This window comes from Rhopalosiphum padi, chromosome 1, assembly GCF_020882245.1.
Source record: "Rhopalosiphum padi isolate XX-2018 chromosome 1, ASM2088224v1, whole genome shotgun sequence".
Classification (NCBI taxonomy): Eukaryota; Metazoa; Arthropoda; class Insecta; order Hemiptera; family Aphididae; genus Rhopalosiphum; species Rhopalosiphum padi.
In genome coordinates, this window is record NC_083597.1 from 70,349,775 (window position 1) to 70,371,543 (window position 21,769).

Sequence of the window (21,769 nt, forward strand, 5' to 3'; positions counted from 1 at the left end):
TACATACTATATACGTTCAGTGTTTCATATATCTAAAAACAGTTGTTTGTGAAGGGAATGAAAGGGAAATTATTTTTAAACTCAACCATAGTAAGCCACCTAATACAATATGTATGGTAATTAGTCCAAAACCACTGCGGCTATGTAGAGAGATTAGAAGGAATTACAAAGTAAAAACGAAAAACAAGTTTCAAACAAAAGTCTAAGTCCTCTAAATATTGTTCGCGAAAGTAAACTAAAGTTTGGTCAGCATTATGAGATGAAATCTTTTTTATTTTCGCAAAAACAATTATACGCACTCGCTGACCTGTATCTATAACCAAGACAGGCCGAATAAAAATGTTGTATGACGTATATTATATAAATTCGAAAATAAACTAATTATATATTATAATACCATATAGTTCGCGGCATACCTGCGTACATAATTTGTATAATGCAGTCGGCACGTGCAAAGTGCATACAAAGTTATGTGATGTAATATTATGTAGTAGTACTTGCGGTCAAACGCGAACGATTATTCGTAATTTATGAGACGTAGTTAATCACGAAGACCGCAGTAATATGTGCAGTCGATTTCCATTAGCAATGGCGTTTTGTCTCGTATTGCCTAGCAGGGGAGCATCAAAGATATTTGATGTGTATACAACAGGACCAATCCAAAATGTTCGTATGTTATATAAATTATTTATTAATCGAACGTTCTTATGCAGTGTTGTTGTGTTGTCAGTTCTGTTTCATCCTTTAGCTATTGATCATAATATTATATCATATAATATCAAAGCTATAACTGTTATTTTGTTTGTAATCACGAATTACGAATTCACTGTATAGCATAGTAGAATATTATATTTTGCATTATTGTTGTACGTACGTCTTGCAACGTAAAACTAATATTATTAATTTGCATAACAACGAAATTTTCTGAAATAAAAAAACGCTGTGTAACTGCTGTCACATAACGTTATCTATTGAGCCCAATGTCTGTAATTATTACTTCGGGTGATATAACTATACGTAGGTTTCGGGATATTATTATAAGGCTCACGTAAAAATAGTATCACTGTATCCCGAATGAAACGAATTGATCTAACCGAAATGTCCTCGAGTCTTGTAAAACATAACATTAACGAAATAAAAAAAAAAATCGAGAGATTTCTATATAATAATAAGTATACAAGGTGATTTATCAAACCCGATCATCTCCCTTTCATTCTATAATAATTCATTTATTCAAATTCTGTTTTTAAGAATATTAAAGTAGGTATACAGTTTAAAACCATATTATTTTTAAATTATTAGATTTTTATACCATTTAAGAAGTATCTTGTATTCTTATAGCAATTTAAACTTATTATTTTTACTATTTTCTACTATAATTTGTTAATCTAATAACCATTTTAAACATTTCGTCGAATCTAAATCAATCCAGGAGTTCCTGAGTTACATAACTGCATGTTCTAAGGAAATATTAATAATGGTTTTAATTAAAATATAAAATGAGGTTAAGCATTCTTGGTAAATCGCTCTGTATACACTCTTTAAGGCACAAAATGAGTTTAGTGTTTGCAGTATAATATTTATAAAAAATTTAAAATTATATTATAAAATTGATATTATTTTACAATTCGTCGTTATCCAGAAATCGGACTAGACAATTTCGAATTTAACATTCGTGGACTCCTAATCGGAGAACATTTCTGGATCTATTCAAAATGATTTTCAAATATGTATTTAATTTTACTAATTAATAATTAAAATTAACTAGTTTTGAGGTAAAATATACGTAGAAAAGATAAATACGTCTGCCAGGTCATGGACAAATGTGCGACGTACGATGGAGGAAGTATTGCAGCACCGCGGAAAGTGTACGATAAATATTATAAATTATAATGTTGTATTTGTATTGGAAAAAAAGTTTTATCTTAAATAAAAAAAAAAGTTACAATTGGCAAAACAATAAATACGAAATACAAAAAAGAATATTTACAACATTTACAATATTTTTTTATGTATATATAAACGACTATTATTCCGTCGTATTATATTATAAAAAAATAAAGTAAAAAAATCAATTTCTGTCGTCACAGAGCACTCGAAAAGAGGAGTGCGCTTACTTCACTCATCATCAATGGGTAATCCGACAATACGTTCTGAAAAGATGTATAATTTTTGCTAGTCGAAAATCAATATTTGGTTGAAAACAATTCATATTATTTTCGTTCAGACTCAGTCACCCAGAAAGCTATAGGTATTTATAATAATAATGATCTTCATTATACGTATCATAGTATTACGATAGCCATCAGACGCAACGTGTAATAGACATTCAAAACAGTCGTATCGTACACTAAAGACGGAACGGCGGCAACGAACAACTTTGAAACATTTGCATATAAATATATTATATATTTTACCAACAACGAGCTTTCGGTAAGGACTAAGGACTCGAACAAAGATTCAGTCGATGCCGCTGTTATTTCAACTACCGTATTGTATAATAATAATAATAATCGCATAGTCCTGTTATACTTATTATTATAATGCACATATAGCTATGCGTGTGTACGATCTGTACCTTTGATCACATACATAAACCGTTGTTTACAATGCACACAGCATAATATTTTTTAAGTCGCATTCCGTATATTATTTCGATATGTCCAATGACTAGGTGAGTAACCGTTTAATATAAAAGACACACAATATAATAAAAATAGTCTCTAACAAGCGAACCTCCGAAATCGGCCGACGTTAAATTTCATGGTTTTTATTATTGTTGTTTTTATAACAGGTCATTGTAGTTGTTGACCCGACGCTATAAAGACGAAACTATGTCTTGTTATTATACTTCCTGCTCAAAAACTGCGCGAGTACGACATAGGTACTATCAAACGTCATATTATTTCCCCATTTTGTTCATATTTAAAAGTATTCTGATCAAAGATTACGTTAACGATTGATGATGAAAGCATGAAATCTATACATTTAAAACACCGGGAAAATACATTTTACATGTTTTGAATGTATTTTATTTTGTTTATACTTTGAAAATAAAAATGTTTTAATGGAATGTTCTAGATTTAAAGTCAACTACTACTCAAATTAACTTTGCAGTAAATTTAACTTTTCACACTCTCTTAGGCTCCCTTACTTTAATTTGAGTTAATTTAAAAATTTATTATATAAATTATAAATTTATAAATAATAATGCGCATAATATGAATATTTTTCATTTTTAAATATTTTAATTTCCAGTTTTTACGTATAATATACGAGTGAAGTTAAAATACTACAATGAAAACTCTTCCGAACATAATATAAATTATAATAAATTAAATTAAATAGTGAAAATGAAAGTAGAAATAAAGTTTTTTTAAAAGATGCATAAAGTTAAAAGTAAAAAGTACAGTTAATCTGTGTCAAAAAAACCTCTATTAAAAATGATTTGCTAAAAAGATTCAAAATGGTCTTACATAAAACTGATTTCAATATTATACATTAATTTATGCTATTTGAGTTTTATTGTTCGAAAATATTTTCTAATTATCTTGCTTAAGATAAATTATGTGTCACAACGATAAGTTTTAAAGTATAGTAATTGTGAATTGTGATGATAAACGACAATAAATTTAATTTACGAATAGTGTGTAAACACATTATTATGTGATTTAAAATTAATGAATGTTTTAGCTGTAATAACAAAATTACACGTACAAAATAATTAAAACTAAATATAACAATGGGGTATACACTGATTATAATATGCTCACATATTAAAGGCCAAAAAGTTGTACATATGACGTATGCGTAAAATGCTTAGTTAACATGTTCCTGTTAGACAGTAGTATATTATCTATTGTATATATTTTCGACCGGAGAGTACCATTTCCCTCGAGAAAAGTATTTCCGCCGAATTTCGTTTATGAAAAATATCAAGAAGACGAAATATTTTTAAAATTACCTTTTCACAAGGGCCCCTATTAAATAAATACAACCCAATTTATATATACAGGGTGATTTTTTTATCGTGAACCAGTAAATATCTCGGTAAATATTAGGAATTTTAAAATAATTTTTTTTTTAAACTTTCTAGGTTTTACTATTTTACACTGTGTTACAAGTTTGATAATTTTAACTTCTTCCCTTATTTGATAAAAAACTATCAACTTTCGATTTTCAAATGGCAATACATATTTTCGATAACGAAAATTTATAAACATACTGAAAAAAATAATTTTAACGTTTATAGAATTTAATTTCAGTAATCCGTTCGCGACTTATTACCGTTTAAATATTCGTTCAATTTACTGCTACCGGGTAGTTTATCAGACCCAACAGTAAAGACCAGAAGTAAAAACGAAATGATATCTTAATTTAACAATACCCATAACGATCATAATTGATAATAAATCTTAGGTAGCAAGATAGATAAACAATACTGTTAGAAAAAAAAAATGTCCTATCAACACTCCCACCAGAAAACCGTGGTGTCAGTGAGCGACTAGCCTGCCGCATCGAGGTTGAATCAGTTATAAAGTATAAAAATAACATATTACAATTTACTATCGTGGTTACATAATACATCACTGGTTACTGATTCTTGGTATAGGACTTATCACGTATTATTTTAACAAAAAAATGATAATAAATGGCGGTTAACTGTTTCTGAAAACATGTGTTTGTAGGTTAACTGTTAATGTTAATTTTCCATTATCAAATATCGAATATTAATTATTAATTAATTAATATTCTTTGAACGTTTAACCACAGAATACGTTTTAAGTAAATACAATGTAAATGTGTATTATTTTAAATATAAATTTAAGGTTTAAACCAATTATTTCAATGCATATGTATTTTGTGATAGTGTTTTAATGTTGTATTTTGGTTAAACAATTTGAATTTAATTAAAAGTATACTTCAATCCAATCAGCATGTGTATGACAATTAGTTTTCATACTTTTCCTACAACTTTTTATAATTTATTGGTAAGTTCAATCTAAAATTAATAAATTAGAATTTTTTTTTTTATTAAATGATTTATGCATAATATTATTGGCAAATAATAACCATGGTTCTAATATCTTAATTTTATTTCAGTGGCAATTCGTAGAATTGGTGTAATTAATCAAAAATAACAGTGAAATATATGACTAGCTCAATTTGACCAGCAATTAATGCAAATTCATATTGCTTTCTACTGGTACCTATCTGATGACTATAAATTAATAAATAAAATAAAATTGGAATAAAAGAATAAAATATACATATATCTATATTATATTTTAATCTTTTAACAAACTAAACAATCTATTATGTAAGTATGAATTTTTTTATAAAATAAATAATTTGATGTTAATTATAATTTTTGTTCATTTTTTAGGAAATTTATTTTATTTTATTTCAAATTCCAATTGCATTTAATAGTACTAACTTTTAATTCAAATATCTATAACAATATTGGATGAACAAATACAAATTGCTGTTTTGGTTAGCCACAGCATAATACAGTGAAACTTCTAATTAACGGTCACCAAAGGGACCATAAATAATGACCGCTATTTAGAGGTAGCTGTCCTATAGAGGTGACCATTAACGGAAGTTTTACTGCACATCTCACCTGATAACTTAATAAGTATGTATACAATTTTTTTTGTATAGAATCAATTCTATAAATAATTTAATGTTTTTTTTTTTTTAGTTGCATTCTGATAAAAAAAATAACAGTGCAGCATCAAGACCAACTACTTCTAAATTTGTAAAAATTGTTGATGATCACATTAATAGTTAATTGTATGTTTAAATAATTAGGTTAAGTTATTGGTACATAACATAAGTAGGTTGGCGCTTTCCATTACCGCACAAACATGACCCAATACCGCACAAAGTGTATAACCCAACACCGCACACAAAAATAGTACGATACCGCACAAATTTATAAAAAGGTATAGCCTAATTCCGCATACAACAAATGGTACGATACCACATAAATTTATTAAATATAAAAATTTTACATAGAATTAAATAGTTAAAAATAATTTTTAGTCATAATTTTTAGTAGTATTAGTAATAATAGTAACACAAATGTAATAATTTAAACATAAATGTTATTGTAGATAACTATATTGGTTTAAAATGTAAACCAATTTGTACACTGTGAATACAATCTTTTACAGATAAAGTTTAATAATGTCGTTATAGATAATTGTCGATAAGTGACGATAATCGTCCAAAATATAAATGTGCGGCAATGGGATATCCAGTATTTTAAAATCTGTGTGCAGTTTTGTCCCATGCATATTTATAACGGGCGATGCCCAAGTAGGGCTATGGAGTTTTTATTAACCTAAATTGGCAAATTAAAATTTTTTTTTATATCTGAGTGCCATTTTTATGCAATATATTAAAAGATTTTTATATCATAAAATATTAATTAAAAATTAACATCATTTCAAAAATAAGTGTAAAAATCAATAATTTTTTAAAACATCCATAGCCCTAAAAATATGTTGTACTCTATGTATAGAGTAGATAATGTAAAGTATGTTCAATGTTCATTTAATTTGTATTAATTTATCTAGGGTAGTGGACATGTTAAGTGTTAATATTTTTTATTAGGTATGACCTTACCCAAATCCTGCAAAAATTTGCACTACGGAAATTTGTTCATGTTCTAGTAAAATTATTAATAACTAATGTGTTTATTGCCTTTGATAATTTAGTATTGAATTAATGTCCATTATTTGGTCTATTCACATACAAGATAGTTTTAATATAAAATGCAAATCATACATTATACGAAAAATATATACTAGTATAACTTATAATTATAAATGGAAAATCGGGTAGGCACGATGTACAACGAGCTCTAGGCCTATAACCTTGTATCAGATTAACAATACAGGACTCATTTTCTCGATGCACAAACCATTGTAATATCAGTCTGATGTAGGTTATTTGTCATGTCACTTAATTTGTGTAATCAAAATAATTTACCTATTCTATTTTTTTTTTAGTATACATAGATTGATTTGTAATTATTTTTATGTTTAATGAAAAGAAAACCTTTAATGGAAGGGGCATTGTAAAAATGTATAATTAAAAAAAAAGAAGAAATGTGTGAATAGACCTTTAACTACTTTAGTCTTAGCTCTATACCCTGAATCCAAGTACATATGGCAACCATATACATTTATATCTGCACATTTATGAATTATTTTTCTAAATACATAGAAATTGTTGATTTACTTTGTTTTAAAATGAAAAAATGTTATCTGTTTAATATAATCATTTACTATAGTAATTAAGATACACCATATTGTTTTTTAAAAAATATTTATTTTGTAATTTACTAATTATAACTCATCAATCTAATATAGAAATATAAATTATATTAAATAAATACATATGTATTTGTATGTATTTGGAGGACATATCTTTATCAAGACGCAAAACTTTAGTTTGGCAGCAGGACGGTGCTCCAGCTCATAATAAAAATATTGTCATAGAGTATTTAAATTGCACTTTTGGTACAAATTGGATGGGAACGTACAGTCCAAAAATATGTTGGCCACCTCGTAGTCCCGATCTGACTTCGCCATATTATTTTCTTTGGGGTTATCTTCAAAGTGTAGTTTACAAAGAAATGCCTGCTAATGTAAATGATCTTAAACAAAAAATTAAAGATGCTTGTTCTAATATCTCAAATTATGTTTTAGTGAAAACTACTACAAATGAATTACTTAAACGACTGGCAATTTGTTTGGAAGTAGATGGTCATCAGTTTGAACATCTATTAAAATAAATTATTAATAAACTTTAATTGACTACTTACAAGTATTGTGTATGTGTTTGTTTGTTTTAATTAAATTTTGAACTTAACTAATCCTTACTTTCCTTACCAATATTGGAAGCTTTTATAAATTATAAGGTATATTCACTATATTCTAAGATGTATGTATTTCAACCATGGTTACATAGTTCTGTGATAATATTAACTTCATACTTCCTAGGTTTAATTTTGAAACATGAACTAAGATATAATATTGTTCCATGGTATACAAATTAATTTAGTTAATATTGTTAGTGGTATCCCTGGTATTGGTATTATAGTACTTTTCTATGCTATAGTAGTACAAAACATTATAATATGTAAGTATGTTACTTATTTTCTTTGTTTCATATAATAAAACAACTTTATAAATGTTCACTCTTTTTAAATTTTTCATTAACTTTTTTACATTTATTAATTAGTATTTAGTTTTTTAGTAGCCACTAAACAGTAGGATTAATATGTTCAAGATGTTGAAATAAGTCATAAATAATTGATAGGTAGTTTTTATTCAAGTTTATTGAACTTATACCAAATAATGGACATTAATTCAATACTAAATTATCAAAGGCAATAAACACATTAGTTATTAATAATTTTACTAGAACATGAACAAATTTCCGTAGTGCAAATTTTTGCAGGATTTGGGTAAGGTCATACCTAATAAAAAATATTAACACTTAACATGTCCACTACCCTAGATAAATTAATACAAATTAAATGAACATTGAACATACTTTACATTATCTACTCTATACATAGAGTATAACATATTTTTAGGGCTATGAATGTTTTAAAAAATATTGATTTTTACACTTATTTTTGAAATGATGTTAAATTTTAATTAATATTTTAAGATATAAAAATCTTTTAATATATTGCATGAAAATGACACTCAGATGTAAAAAAAAAATTTTAATTTGCCAATTTAGGTTAATAAAAACTCCATAGCCCTACTTATGTTATATACCAATAACTTGACCTAATTATTTAAATATACAATTAACTATTAATGTGATCATATCATATCAAGTATACTTTTAATTAAATTCAAATTGTTTAACCAAAATACAACATTAAAACACTATCACAAAATACATATGCATTGAAATAATTGGTTTAAACCTTAAATTTATATTTAAAATAATACACATTTACATTGTATTTACTTAAAACGTATTCTGTGGTTAAACGTTCAAAGAATATTAATTAATTAATAATTAATATTCGATATTTGATAATGGAAAATTAACATTAACAGTTAACCGCCATTTATTATCATTTTTTTGTTAAAATAATACGTGATAAGTCCTATACCAAGAATCAGTAACCAGTGATGTATTATGTAACCACGATAGTAAATTGTAATATGTTATTTTTATACTTTATAACTGATTCAACCTCGATGCGGCAGGCTAGTCGCTCACTGACACCACGGTTTTCTGGTGGGAGTGTTGATAGGACATTTTTTTTTTCTAACAGTATTGTTTATCTATCTTGCTACCTAAGATTTATTATCGTTTATGATCGTTATGGGTATTGTTAAATTAAGATATCATTTCGTTTTTACTTCTGGTCTTTACTGTTGGGTTTGATAAACTACCCGGTAGCAGTAAATTGAACGAATATTTAAACGGTAATAAGTCGCGAACGGATTACTGAAATTAAATTCTATAAACGTTAAAATTATTTTTTTCAGTATGTTTATAAATTTTCGTTATCGAAAATATGTATTGCCATTTGAAAATCGAAAGTTGATAGTTTTTTATCAAATAAGGGAAGAAGTTAAAATTATCAAACTTGTAACACAGTGTAAAATAGTAAAACCTAGAAAGTTTAAAAAAAAAATTATTTTAAAATTCCTAATATTTACCGAGATATTTACTGGTTCACGATAAAAAAATCACCCTGTATATATATATATTTATTTTGTTTTAGTAAAACACTGACCTTTATATTGTCTATTTCGTGTTTCGTTTCTATCAAATAAAATGCTTTAACGAAGTACCTAATATAAAATGTATGTTTTTAAATTCAATTTGTGTAACTGAATTATATACATCCAAATTAATAACAAGCTCAAAACTCCACTGTGTAAGTCATCATTATTCGCTTGTGCTAGTTAATATATTTTTGTATTGATCAGCCATGAAATTATAAAACAATATTATAAAGTTGATTTGAAATTATATTCAATCTATATATATGTATTTAAAATCCATCTTTTTGAAAATTATGATTTTAAATTCAATTTTCAATTTGATTTGTTTGATGTATAATAATATTTCGGTTGGAACACATAATATATATTATAGGTACCTGCTATGTGTACTTACAGAAGAATTCTAAAAATTTGTTTTGTTTTTAACTTCATTAAAAATTGTGTACATCTCTTTTCATTTACTGTTCGTAGATAAGTAAATCTATATCAGATAAAAAAGGTGTGAGCTAGCTAGTAGTTGAATGTGTTTATTTAAAGTTAAAAAACAATAGTTATGAAGTATCAAGATGCAGGTCTAAATCTCTGTAACTTTTATTTTCAAACTTACGTAATTTTTGTGAAATTTTCCATAAGACATAGCTATAGTGGAAAAACAGAACTTACAATAAAACAAAGAAAATTCTATATTTTAGTTCTCAAAAGCTTTATAAGTTTTGTCTGGTTGCAATATATTACTTATTTTTATTATTATTATTTACGTGAACCTTGTACGGCATAATATGATTCAAAATTGAATTCTTGTCCCTTAACATAGTTATTTTGACTTTGATATGGTAGTCTTTGAATTGTTCAGAATATCATGAACGTTAGTATCTAAAATAAATTTGTATTGGTTCAAACATTGATTTTCAACTATGCAAAATTTTATAACCATAAAAATGAATAGTAAATAATTCTCTATATTGTAGTACTATACTCAGCTATAATATAATATCTTCAAATATGAACTTATTTGTGTAATGTAATTAGTACGTTTTAGTATATTAGTATAAGAATTGCACTTTTACAAGCTTAACAAATGTTAACAATGTTTTATATAAAATTAACATTTTACGTTTAGTCATTTGACTTAAATCGTGGAAAATAAAATTTTCTATGATTATTGTTGTATATAAATATATTACAATACGCACATAAAATAAGAATTTAAAATTCCTCGTCTTATAGCCAAATAATGTTTAACATAATGTTTGTTTTAACTAACTCAAAGACTTAAAAATAAATTTGTATTTAAATTTGAATTGGTTTTGTATTACTGTAGTTGATGACTTTCAAAGCACATTTTATAACCTCGTTAGTTTTATAGGTTTAGTAATTACTAGGAAATAGTTAACTATATAATAGTTTACTAGCAGGCAAATATAGAATGTAAGTTTTAATATCATAACCATATCCTTATAGTGACAATAAGACATTAATTTAAACAAAACTTTCTGGTCCATAGTTTTTGAGCAATGAAGATACTATTTTATCATGTAATCACATTTACCTATCATTGTCAACAATATTATGTTTCATATGAAGTTTAAATTATTTATATGCGTGTGTTTGAAATGGGACATAGTCATGATTAAATAACAATACATATCTAAAAAATGGGAAAATGGGGTTTAAATTTAAATTTAAATTTTAAATTATGTACCAAAAATTTACAAGGATTCTACAATTACCGTTAAACAGTAAACTAAAAAAAACACGAAGAATAATATTAATTTGTGTGACTAAAAAATATTTACTCTAAAGTATTGGTTGAGACGACACGTTCTGTATACGTTTATAAAATTATATAACATTAAAACTAGGTAATATGCTAACAAAAAAAAAAAAAGACTAGATTAGATAAAATATTAATTCATTAGAATAACTCGAAACGAATTTGTCACTCGTTGTTTGCTTTTATCTATCATAGTCGATTATTAATATTTAATATAAATTAAGTACTATCATATTGTTTTTTAAAAAACAGTAAGAACACAATAATATTTTATTTATAAGTTGTATGAATGTATAAATATTAATCATTAAGTTAAACTATTCTTGAGAAAATCCTAGATTATAACATTAACTACGTTCACGTTAATCTTATCTAAATGTTTATTTCGTGTTTCTGGTTAACATAATATGAACAGAATCGCTATACTATAATAATGACATATTTTTCTTTCCTGTGACCTTTGTGCCATTAGCACGTCATAGAAAATATGCAATCAATTCACTCTAGAAATAAATAACTTTCTACAATTTGTATCCAATCTAATATTTTGTAACAAAGATCAAACAGTATTTACAATTTACTCTATAGTTAACAATACCGTTTATGTATTTAATTTAATAAAATATTATCAAAAATAGCAATTTGGTTTTATTTTAGATTAAAATGAAAAATCGCATCTGGCGGGAATAAAATATTTTACGTACTATATTATACGTTTAAATCGTTGAATTTTAATTATATAATACTTGTCAGCGCATAGGCCGCTTAACGTGTATCTATTATATAATATATGTAAAAAACGTATTATATTAATATATTATAGTCATTATTAGGGTCGTGAATTCGAATTTCGTTGGATTTTTTGGGGATTATAATGATATGGCATAATTTCCACTAGTTGCGCGATAAATTATTTGTTTGCGCCAAGTAAAAATAACCCTACAGCTGTCAACAGCACGCATAATATAATTATTATAGCATATGGTAATAATATTCTAATGATGTCAATAACGCGATACGACCAAAACTTATTTACACTCCGTTTGTAATTGTTTTGTCCAGCGGCGTCATTGTCACGCAGTTCACGTTCGCTTTAGTACAATATATTTTGCCATCTCATACGTTGCTAGATCGCAGCAGGTACGTAGATTAGCAAATGTATAGGTTCGGTCAAGTTAGGACCGTTGGGTACAAGCAAAAGTCCCTTTCGAAAAAAAGAATACAGTCACATACTGCGTAAATTACGACCCAGGCATTTGTACTTAATATATTGTATACAGGTACGGTGACCTTCCGATGGCGAGTATTTTTCCACGGGCCTTTTGCCGTATCTTCGTATTTTTTTTTTCACTGCCATATCATTATGCATAATATATATAATATAATATTATATATTATGTAGGTATTCTCGTTTTTTTGCCGAACACCATTTGAACACAATAACCCGGTACGTGTGTGCGGTCGTCTACACACGCGCACGCTGGGTATATGTATAAATTGAACTTTAAGTCTGGTGTTTATTACGCCACATTCAGTCGCAAGACGCCAGAAGGGTTGTTTACAGTTTTTGCGGAACGTAAACATCGCCGAAAAACCCAGAAACGCGTATCATTGACCCGGGGATAAGCTTAAGTGTTGCTTAAGTGTTGCTTCAGTGTGCTCATAGTGCTGTACATACCGCCGCCAACACACCAGGCCGGAAAAGGGTACGAGCGCGTAGTGGTTCGACCAATATTGTTATAATAATTTGCCTCATATCCGCCGAACCCCTCATCCGACATATAATTATATGTAATAATAATATATATAATAGGTATAACCACTACTTCAATCAACAAACATTAATTAACGCTAAAAACAACACGCGTCGCGTTCGATGCCTTGTCGATAATAATATTATATTATTATATAATAAATATTATAATAATATACATTTACGTGGTTAAAGGTGGTTTATTATACTTGGACTCTATAAATGGTTCAAACATCTGGCTGATTTCAGAACCGAAGTGTATAGGATTATTATACTGAGTATAAACAAATATTGTATGATACTGGTATAATAATAATATTATGCTGCGGGCTGTGTATATAAAGTTAAGCATCTCACCGCATAATATGCATTTTGAATTCTGATCAAATTCAAAACGGTTGTGTACCTATAATACCCTGTATGTTCTACAATACACGTTTTATTTTATTCTAAATGTTATTTCAATTTTACTTTTAACAAACGTAACTATTCAACTGTCGACATCGACCCAATAATTTAAAAAAAAACCATGTTAAGTATTGTTGATTTTAACCACTGATATTATTTCAAGAACATAAACGTACGCATTATAATAATAGAGAGTGATCGGTTTAACTTTCAACTTCGATGTTTTACAAGTGCATATTATTATATTATATACCTACTTATTATAGGGTGATTAACCAGGCATTTTCATACATCGTTTTATCGTTTAATAATACATTTATCGAATTCTGACTTTTGGAATTTTCAAGTACCTACTTTAATATGATTTTATTTTACTCTGCAGTGATAAAAACATTTTTTTTTAACGAGAACTCCCTATTTTTACCTCAAGTTTTAAAGCAGTTGATTTTTTTGAAAATATTGATACATCTAAATCAAAATTCGAACAAGTTGCTTCTATATTATTGCAGTTCCCATAACCCATATATTATTATTACCCAAACCTATATTTTAATAGACTATTATTCTATTATTCTATATATTCTTAATATATAAAGACTAAAAATACATAAACTACTTGTATATAATATCAACTAGTAATCTGATGTAAAATTATTTTTGAACATTTTTTATTCATATTATCTTTTAGAGTGCAACAAAGGACAAAATTAAATAATAAGTACTGAATTATTTATATATATTTATTTTTAATAAATGATTATAGTAGAAATTTCTAGGTATCAAAAAATATTTAACTTAAGTTGATACACTAGATGTTAGCATTTCTACACTTCAATCCGTCTTGAACTCGGACACTAAAATAATATCATTACTGGTGATGTATAAAGGTGAAAAATACGTAAAACATTTTAAGTATATGAGCTGCTCATTATTTGGTATTGCTTTCTTCGGTTACTTCGGTGGTTTTTGTTTAGGTATCATCAAACTATTAGGTAGAAGCTTTTGCACCTATACATTTGGAATAGGCAAGTTATTAGTATTAGCTTCACAATGAGCGAGTTTCACTGCTTCACACTTTAATTTTGTATTCTCATACTTTTTTGCTTCACTCTCTTCAATTAATTCTAATATTTGTTCGGATTTTGCTATAGAGGTGATGATTTAACAACTTTAGATGGTCTAGTAAGATTTTCTTCAGATGGTTTATTTAATACTGAATTAATTTCCACTATTAATTTTATATTAAACAATATAGATTTAATATTTTTCAAATTTGTTTTGTGAATTACAATTAAAATTTGGTTGATTCCGTTTATATTAGACACTATATTCTGTTTTAATTTATTTTCGTATTTACGTCTACCATCATGATACTGCTGCTTATTATTTGAAATTTTATAAGAATTATCTATCACATCTAAAATTTAAATATTATCTCTAGTTGTCTTAACCAACATAATTAATTTATTTGTAGATTGTTTTTCGATTCCTAGTACATTTCTAATAATCTCATATTCAAATTTTATTTTTCTAATACCTATTTAATTTAGTTAGTAAAAATGTATTAACCTTAACCATAGTTCTATTATGTACCTAGTTTAGAATTATGAACATTAGTTAATTTTTAATTTTTATTTACTGGGTTTTAATTTGTACAATTAAGGTCTACAGTTTATGTTTTAAAAATATTTAAACCTCCCCCCGAAAATTAATCCAGGATAAGTGCAGGACCCTAGCTGTATTTAATTTGAGTATTCAAATGTTAATGTAGATAACCAAGATCAAGAGAAACCGAATTTACCAGCTGTACTGAGTTCTGAGTTTGTACATTATAATTGAGTAATAATAAGAAGAATTCTTCATAACTGTTGTTATGACTGGTGTACGATCAATACACGAGAAGCCACAATTGTTGGCAATATGTCGAGTTTAAAAATAGATTGGTATATATTAACTTATCTCGACATTTAACAATTAGAAATAAAAACTACATGATTGGTAACCTAATAACTGGTAAAAATTACGAGTATATAATATAGTGAATATCTAGCACTGTGATAAATAGTGTTTCGTGTTTACTCAATGATAGTAATAATTCTAAGGCTCTCCGAGCTAAGAGATAAACTCAACAAACGAAATTATTATTATTATTTTTATTATTATTATTATGGAGGTAATCGTGTTTTTGGCAGCTGCACATTGGAATACGCCTACTAGTTCAGACGCATCCCGACATACTGGAATGGGACCAAAATATACATGACGACAATGCCTATCCGATATTATTATCATCACATATTCACATTGTTGTGACTCTTGTGAGATAAATATTATATATATATATATACATGAGTTTCCCTCGTCCAATCGTCTACGTAAAATATAATAATATCATATCTCCGTCTCACCTCCTAGTGGCGACACGGGTTCAATGTAATAAATACGAGTAAAACACCAGCCCTGCAATGCGCATTCTACCGTGTTTTCTGCGGAAATCGTGTGATGCTTGTGTACGAGCGTAGGTGTTAACGATTTAAACTCGCTAATGAAACGAAGAAGACGACGGTTTGTCGTGGGCGTATAGGTGAGATGATATTTGCAAACCCATCGATAACCGTCCACTGCTGGTAACACACACTCACGCGTATAAAAACGTGAAATATATATTCTAAATTTAGTGAAATTATAAGTTTCATATATTATAATTTAATTTCAATTTTTGTAATAATAATGATTAATTATAATTTTGTATATTATCGTTTTACTAAATATTTAAAATCACGTATTTTTTAATATGATTATATGCAGACTATACAAAATATTGTATAGTATTTGTGCAACTATTCAAGTAATGATACAGTTCTAAATTACAAAATTACCATAGTGGATATTATAGTCAATAGAATTTAAATTATATTAGTTACCTTGTTAAAATGGGTATTCCATTAAGTGTTTTCTATGGATATCAATAATATAATATCGTTGTTTATACGTAATAACATACCTTTGTGCTTGGCCAAATTAATTTTAGTTTGTTTTAACGAATTAAATTTAAATTGGTAAATTATATTATTTAATTTTATAAAACAACTTTCAGTAAACAAATTATAGTATAAAATTGCATGCATAGTTAAGTGCCTATAATGCAATACAAAGCTACAGTAGTGCATTATAATTTATAATAAATCATATAATCAGCAGTGTTACTATTATCAAAGTTGATAATAATTATTATAGTTATAAATAATTGCATTAATTGTAAGATATACATTATAGACATGCCGTGGTATTCCTATTATATATTTGTTTTATACAAGTCAACAATAATCGGTAAATAAATAATAACGATTATTGTTATATAAAAAAAAAAAAAACATATAAATAAATATAAATAAAATAATATAAAAATAATTTTTGAAATAAACAACAGTCGGAAAAATGGGAATAAATCGACGGCGAAACGAAATACGACCTTTTGCTTTGCTATTGTATTTGGAGAAGTTTATATATTTTTATTTTTGTTTTCCGGCCGAATGTCTTTAAAGTATACACACAGACGTAGAGACGTATAGTATTATCGAGTTTTCGCAACCTACACCTGTACAATCTGCAGCGGTTATTTACTCGGGTCTACACACGGGTATTCTCGGGAAGCGAAATATTAAAAACGCCAATTTTCTTCTACTCGACACGTTTGCCTAGTGCCTATATAATACGACGACGCACTATATACCTTTACATATTATTATTATATTACGAGTTTTCGGCGAACGCAGAAAAGGACATAATATTTTTACAATATCATAATATTACAGGTACATGCGCACCGTTTCTAAAAAGACACGACACTGTATTACACATTAGACATCATACATACATACTTATGTATATCATAGACGCCTACTTTTCGCGACGGTGCGTATGACCCGAAATTTCATCTCGAAATCTGCTCGCGTCTTTAGTATAATATTATTCGCGATCATTACCGACTCGTATACGCGCGTATTATTGTACGGTACACGAATAGCAGCAATATCAACGGCAAGACACAGTTAAAACCGAAACGACACGGCGCAAACGAAAATTCAATTTGTCATCCCGATGGCGTTGTCAAAGATCGATTCGATATTGTTTGTTCTCGATCGGTTTATTCCCAACCGTACACGTCGCGACTTAAGTGATCGGTTAACCAGTCAATCGAACTCTTAATTATTTCGCGTGTAGGTATTATAATTATAATATTATATGATTATGCTACCGCAGTAGTATTCCTAATCGTCGTTATAAGCTGTACATATTATTATTATTATTATTATTATTATTTTCGTGATACTTTATGATGTCGTAATATGCCGATATTAAACGTATGCAGAGAGCACACACTTCAGTAGGTAATATACAAATATTGTGTGCACTTGAAGGTTTCTGTTATTATTATAGTTTCTAATTATATAATATTAATTATTATGTATAAAATGAGATAATAATATATAAACGAAAAAATCTAATTAACATTTTACATTTTAATTATTTCTACGAATCTATTACTTCGACTTTTTTTTAACCGAATTTACCCTGGAACACTAATTTATTTATCGTGTTACACTTAACTCGTTATATAATTATTGTCTTACCATTACCACAAGATAGTATTAACTTTATAATGATATTATGTTCAGCTAGTATACGTCTACATAATTATACAAATATATTTAATAAGCATAATACTTACATACATTATATAACAATATTCTGCTACGAGAATTTTTTTTATCGAATCGTTTTTTCACTTAATAGTAAGATTTACACGTTTTCGTGCAATTTTTTAAGTGTCTCTAATAATAGTCTGCAGATAGTATTAAAGTAAAACGCAAAATAAATATATTTTAACAGCGTAATATCTGGACCATAAATATTTTAAAAACTGTTTAATACAAGCATAATAATTGCAATTTACTCGTATTTTACCAACTCGTTTTACATTTAATATTTAGCAACTAAAATTATTTTCATTTGTGACTTTTTTTTAAGTGCAATGTAAATATTTTGAATAAAATTCTATTAAAATCGAATTTTTTTAGATTTAAGTATCTAGTATTTATTAATAATTAATGTACCAATTTATGTATTATATTCGTAAATGTGTTTTATTTTTATAAAGAATATTATAGAAAAAAATATGGGTTAATATCACTTATTATTCTTTGTATTATTTGATTTAACGTTTCAGTGAATACTTTTTACATACATTTATCAAGAAATGTAAAAATGAAATTAATAAGTTAATTTAATATTAGTTAATTAACTTATAACTGAACTGAGTTATTCATAAATTATTAATTATTATTATATTTTATCTCGTTGAATTTTTATTCAACCTTTACTTAATTGAGTTAAAATAATTCACTAACTTGTCCAATCTTCCATGAAAGTTAATTTCGCTAATAAAAATACTGCCATTTAATGTCAGTGTTTTCTATAATAAAGAATAAAGATAATTATATAATGTTAGGATTGATATCAATCAAATTACCAAATTTTTAAAATTGAATTCCTATAAGATAATTATTATTTAATGTGTAAAGCGAATCGGTAGTATAAAAATTACCATAATCCATTGAAAATAATTAAATAGTTAATTTTTATCAAAATGTAATAACTAACATAGAAATTCAACAGTTATTTCTTTAAAATTATTATATCATACTAAAATCTTACAAATCTGTGAATAAAAAAAAAATCATAATATAAATTGGTTTGAAGTTGAACATGAAATTTACTTGTAATTGATATCAATCATTTGATTAGTTATGCCCGTCGGGTTTCTAACATCAAGATTTAATGGTCAAAATACTATTTACCGAACATATCTAATTTCAAAGATCTCAATGTTAGAGACATGGCCAAATTGGGTCAGCTTAAATGAGAAAAACAAACACAATACCAATTTAAAGTAATGTTATCAAAAGAAAAACAATGACATATTGTTTTACCTACAATACCTACCCATGAGATATAACCCGTAGAACTCCTTGTTTTTGGATCTGATACTAAAGGAATATACATTTATCATCATATAAGTATACAAACGACGATTTTTTAACACACGATAATAATGCACATATTGTGCGCAAACAAAGGTTACTAAAATATTATAATTAAGTATTCCAATTATTGAGTGTTGCAAACCGGAACAAAAGTTCTTTCAAATTGTACGTATTGAATACTTTCGTGTAAAATCAAAAAATATAAAACAATCTACCAATTTTCCATTCATACCCACGTTTATAAGAATCGGTTTTCGGTACCTATATATAATTTATTCGTACAGTTTTGTTTCAGTTATGTTATTAGAAATTATTCAATTAAAAAAAAAAAAGAACATTATTTCGAAATACGGTCGATACCGATAAGACTCAGATTATTATTTATTTATAAAATAAACGCCAATCGGCTTTTACAATGGTAATAACAAAGTAGAAGTAACAATATTAAACAAGAAAAATTGAGTATAAACATAATAATTATTATATTATAATACTATTATAATTTTTATGTGAGTACTTCATTATTAAACGGCAAATTATTTGGTATACTCGTTATTATCGTTAATTTATCTATCTAAGATGTTTATCAGATGGTGAAAGATTTAAACCAAATCGAATTAAATCCCCGGAAGAAGAGCATATTCAGAAGATTATTATTACCTATTATTATGCATACATTCAACCCTTATACTTATACGAGTATACCAATACATAATGGTATATAATGGATGTTACACTTACCACAATTTTGCCTCGACGACCATCTTGTTTTCATAATTAATAAAGCTAAAGAACCGAAATAATTTGTGTATAAAGAGGTATGTACAGTGATATTATAAAATGTACAATTTCTATTAAAAAATAAAACAAATATTGAAATACTTTATTGAAATTCATAAATTAGATGGTAAACGTTTAGCAATACATCAATAAAATTATTTTCACTAATATAGTTAAATCATATTTTGTAATGTCCGTCAAAATTGAATAGCCATAATGATGTACATACATTGGTATGCATTGGTAATAATTATATAATTATACATTAAATATTATATTGTATATTATTATTTATAGTTATTTTATTATTTATAAATGTTAATATTGTAATAGAACAAAACACTACAAATACTATATAATATGATATTAAATTAAATACATTTCTGCTTAAAATCTTCACATTCATAAGATACACTAACAAAAAGTAAATTTTGATAATTTAAAAATCTTTTTTCTATAAATATAGAAAATAATTATAATTTTTTATTTTTGTTGTTTTTTATTGTAATCATCATATTATTTTGATTACCTGTGCATTTTTCGATACCTATATATATGTATAGTACTTACCTACAATCTATATCCTACACATTATTTCCAAAGTTCAGTTCACTTATTAGTCATGATAATTATTTTCTATCTTTTTTTTGTCTCATATAGAGAACGCCAAAAAAATGGACAAGCCTTCGACAACACCGCAAAACAGCAGAGGAGTCTGTAACGGAAATGGAATCATCACCGCAGACAACAAGACGCACTAATTGGGCGGTTTATCAACATTTTTCCACAGCTTCCGACTCACCAACTCCATTGCTGGTAAAAGTGATATTAATAATAATAATCATTTTTCTATACATGAAAATTATTTTACCTACAAAAAATATTTATTCAATGAATATATAATCAAACTATCCACAATGATAACTAAATGAATAAGGTTAATGCATGAATGGTTTTATATAAATATATAAATAATATATTATATATTGTTATCACGTACAAATATACGTTGATGAGCACTAATATGTGTGTATGAGTGTGTGTGTGTGTGTGTGTGTGTGTGTGTGTGTTGAACTTTTGCCTGGTGGTTATACAATATGTATAAATACGAGAGGAAATACCCGTGTAATTGAATAAATTATCACTGAAAACCCTCGAGTACATCGGAAACGCTGCTAGCTCTGTAGGTGGTTTGTGAAATTTCAAATTACCAATAACATTAATTACTCCT

General features: G+C 26.8%; 1 protein-coding gene and 1 long non-coding RNA gene across 5 annotated transcripts in view; both read left to right on the forward strand.

The window, feature by feature from the left end:
- The window catches only part of LOC132928675 (adenylate cyclase type 5), a 201,754-nt gene that overhangs the window by 154,378 nt on the left and 25,607 nt on the right, over positions 1-21,769 (forward strand). For 3 of the 4 annotated variants that reach the window (XM_060993520.1, XM_060993510.1, XM_060993502.1), the window contains exon 4: positions 21,199-21,354. In XM_060993520.1, the coding sequence (XP_060849503.1) occupies positions 21,199-21,354 (156 nt within the window). Of the gene's footprint in view, positions 1-565; positions 667-21,198; positions 21,355-21,769 lie in introns of those variants that run through there. The other variant, XM_060993528.1, reaches the window with a different exon arrangement.
- LOC132917809 (uncharacterized) lies at positions 4,733-7,407 on the forward strand. Its single transcript, XR_009660340.1, has 4 exons — positions 4,733-4,991; positions 5,104-5,320; positions 5,387-5,638; positions 5,705-7,407. It is a non-coding gene; the product is annotated as an uncharacterized LOC132917809 (long non-coding RNA).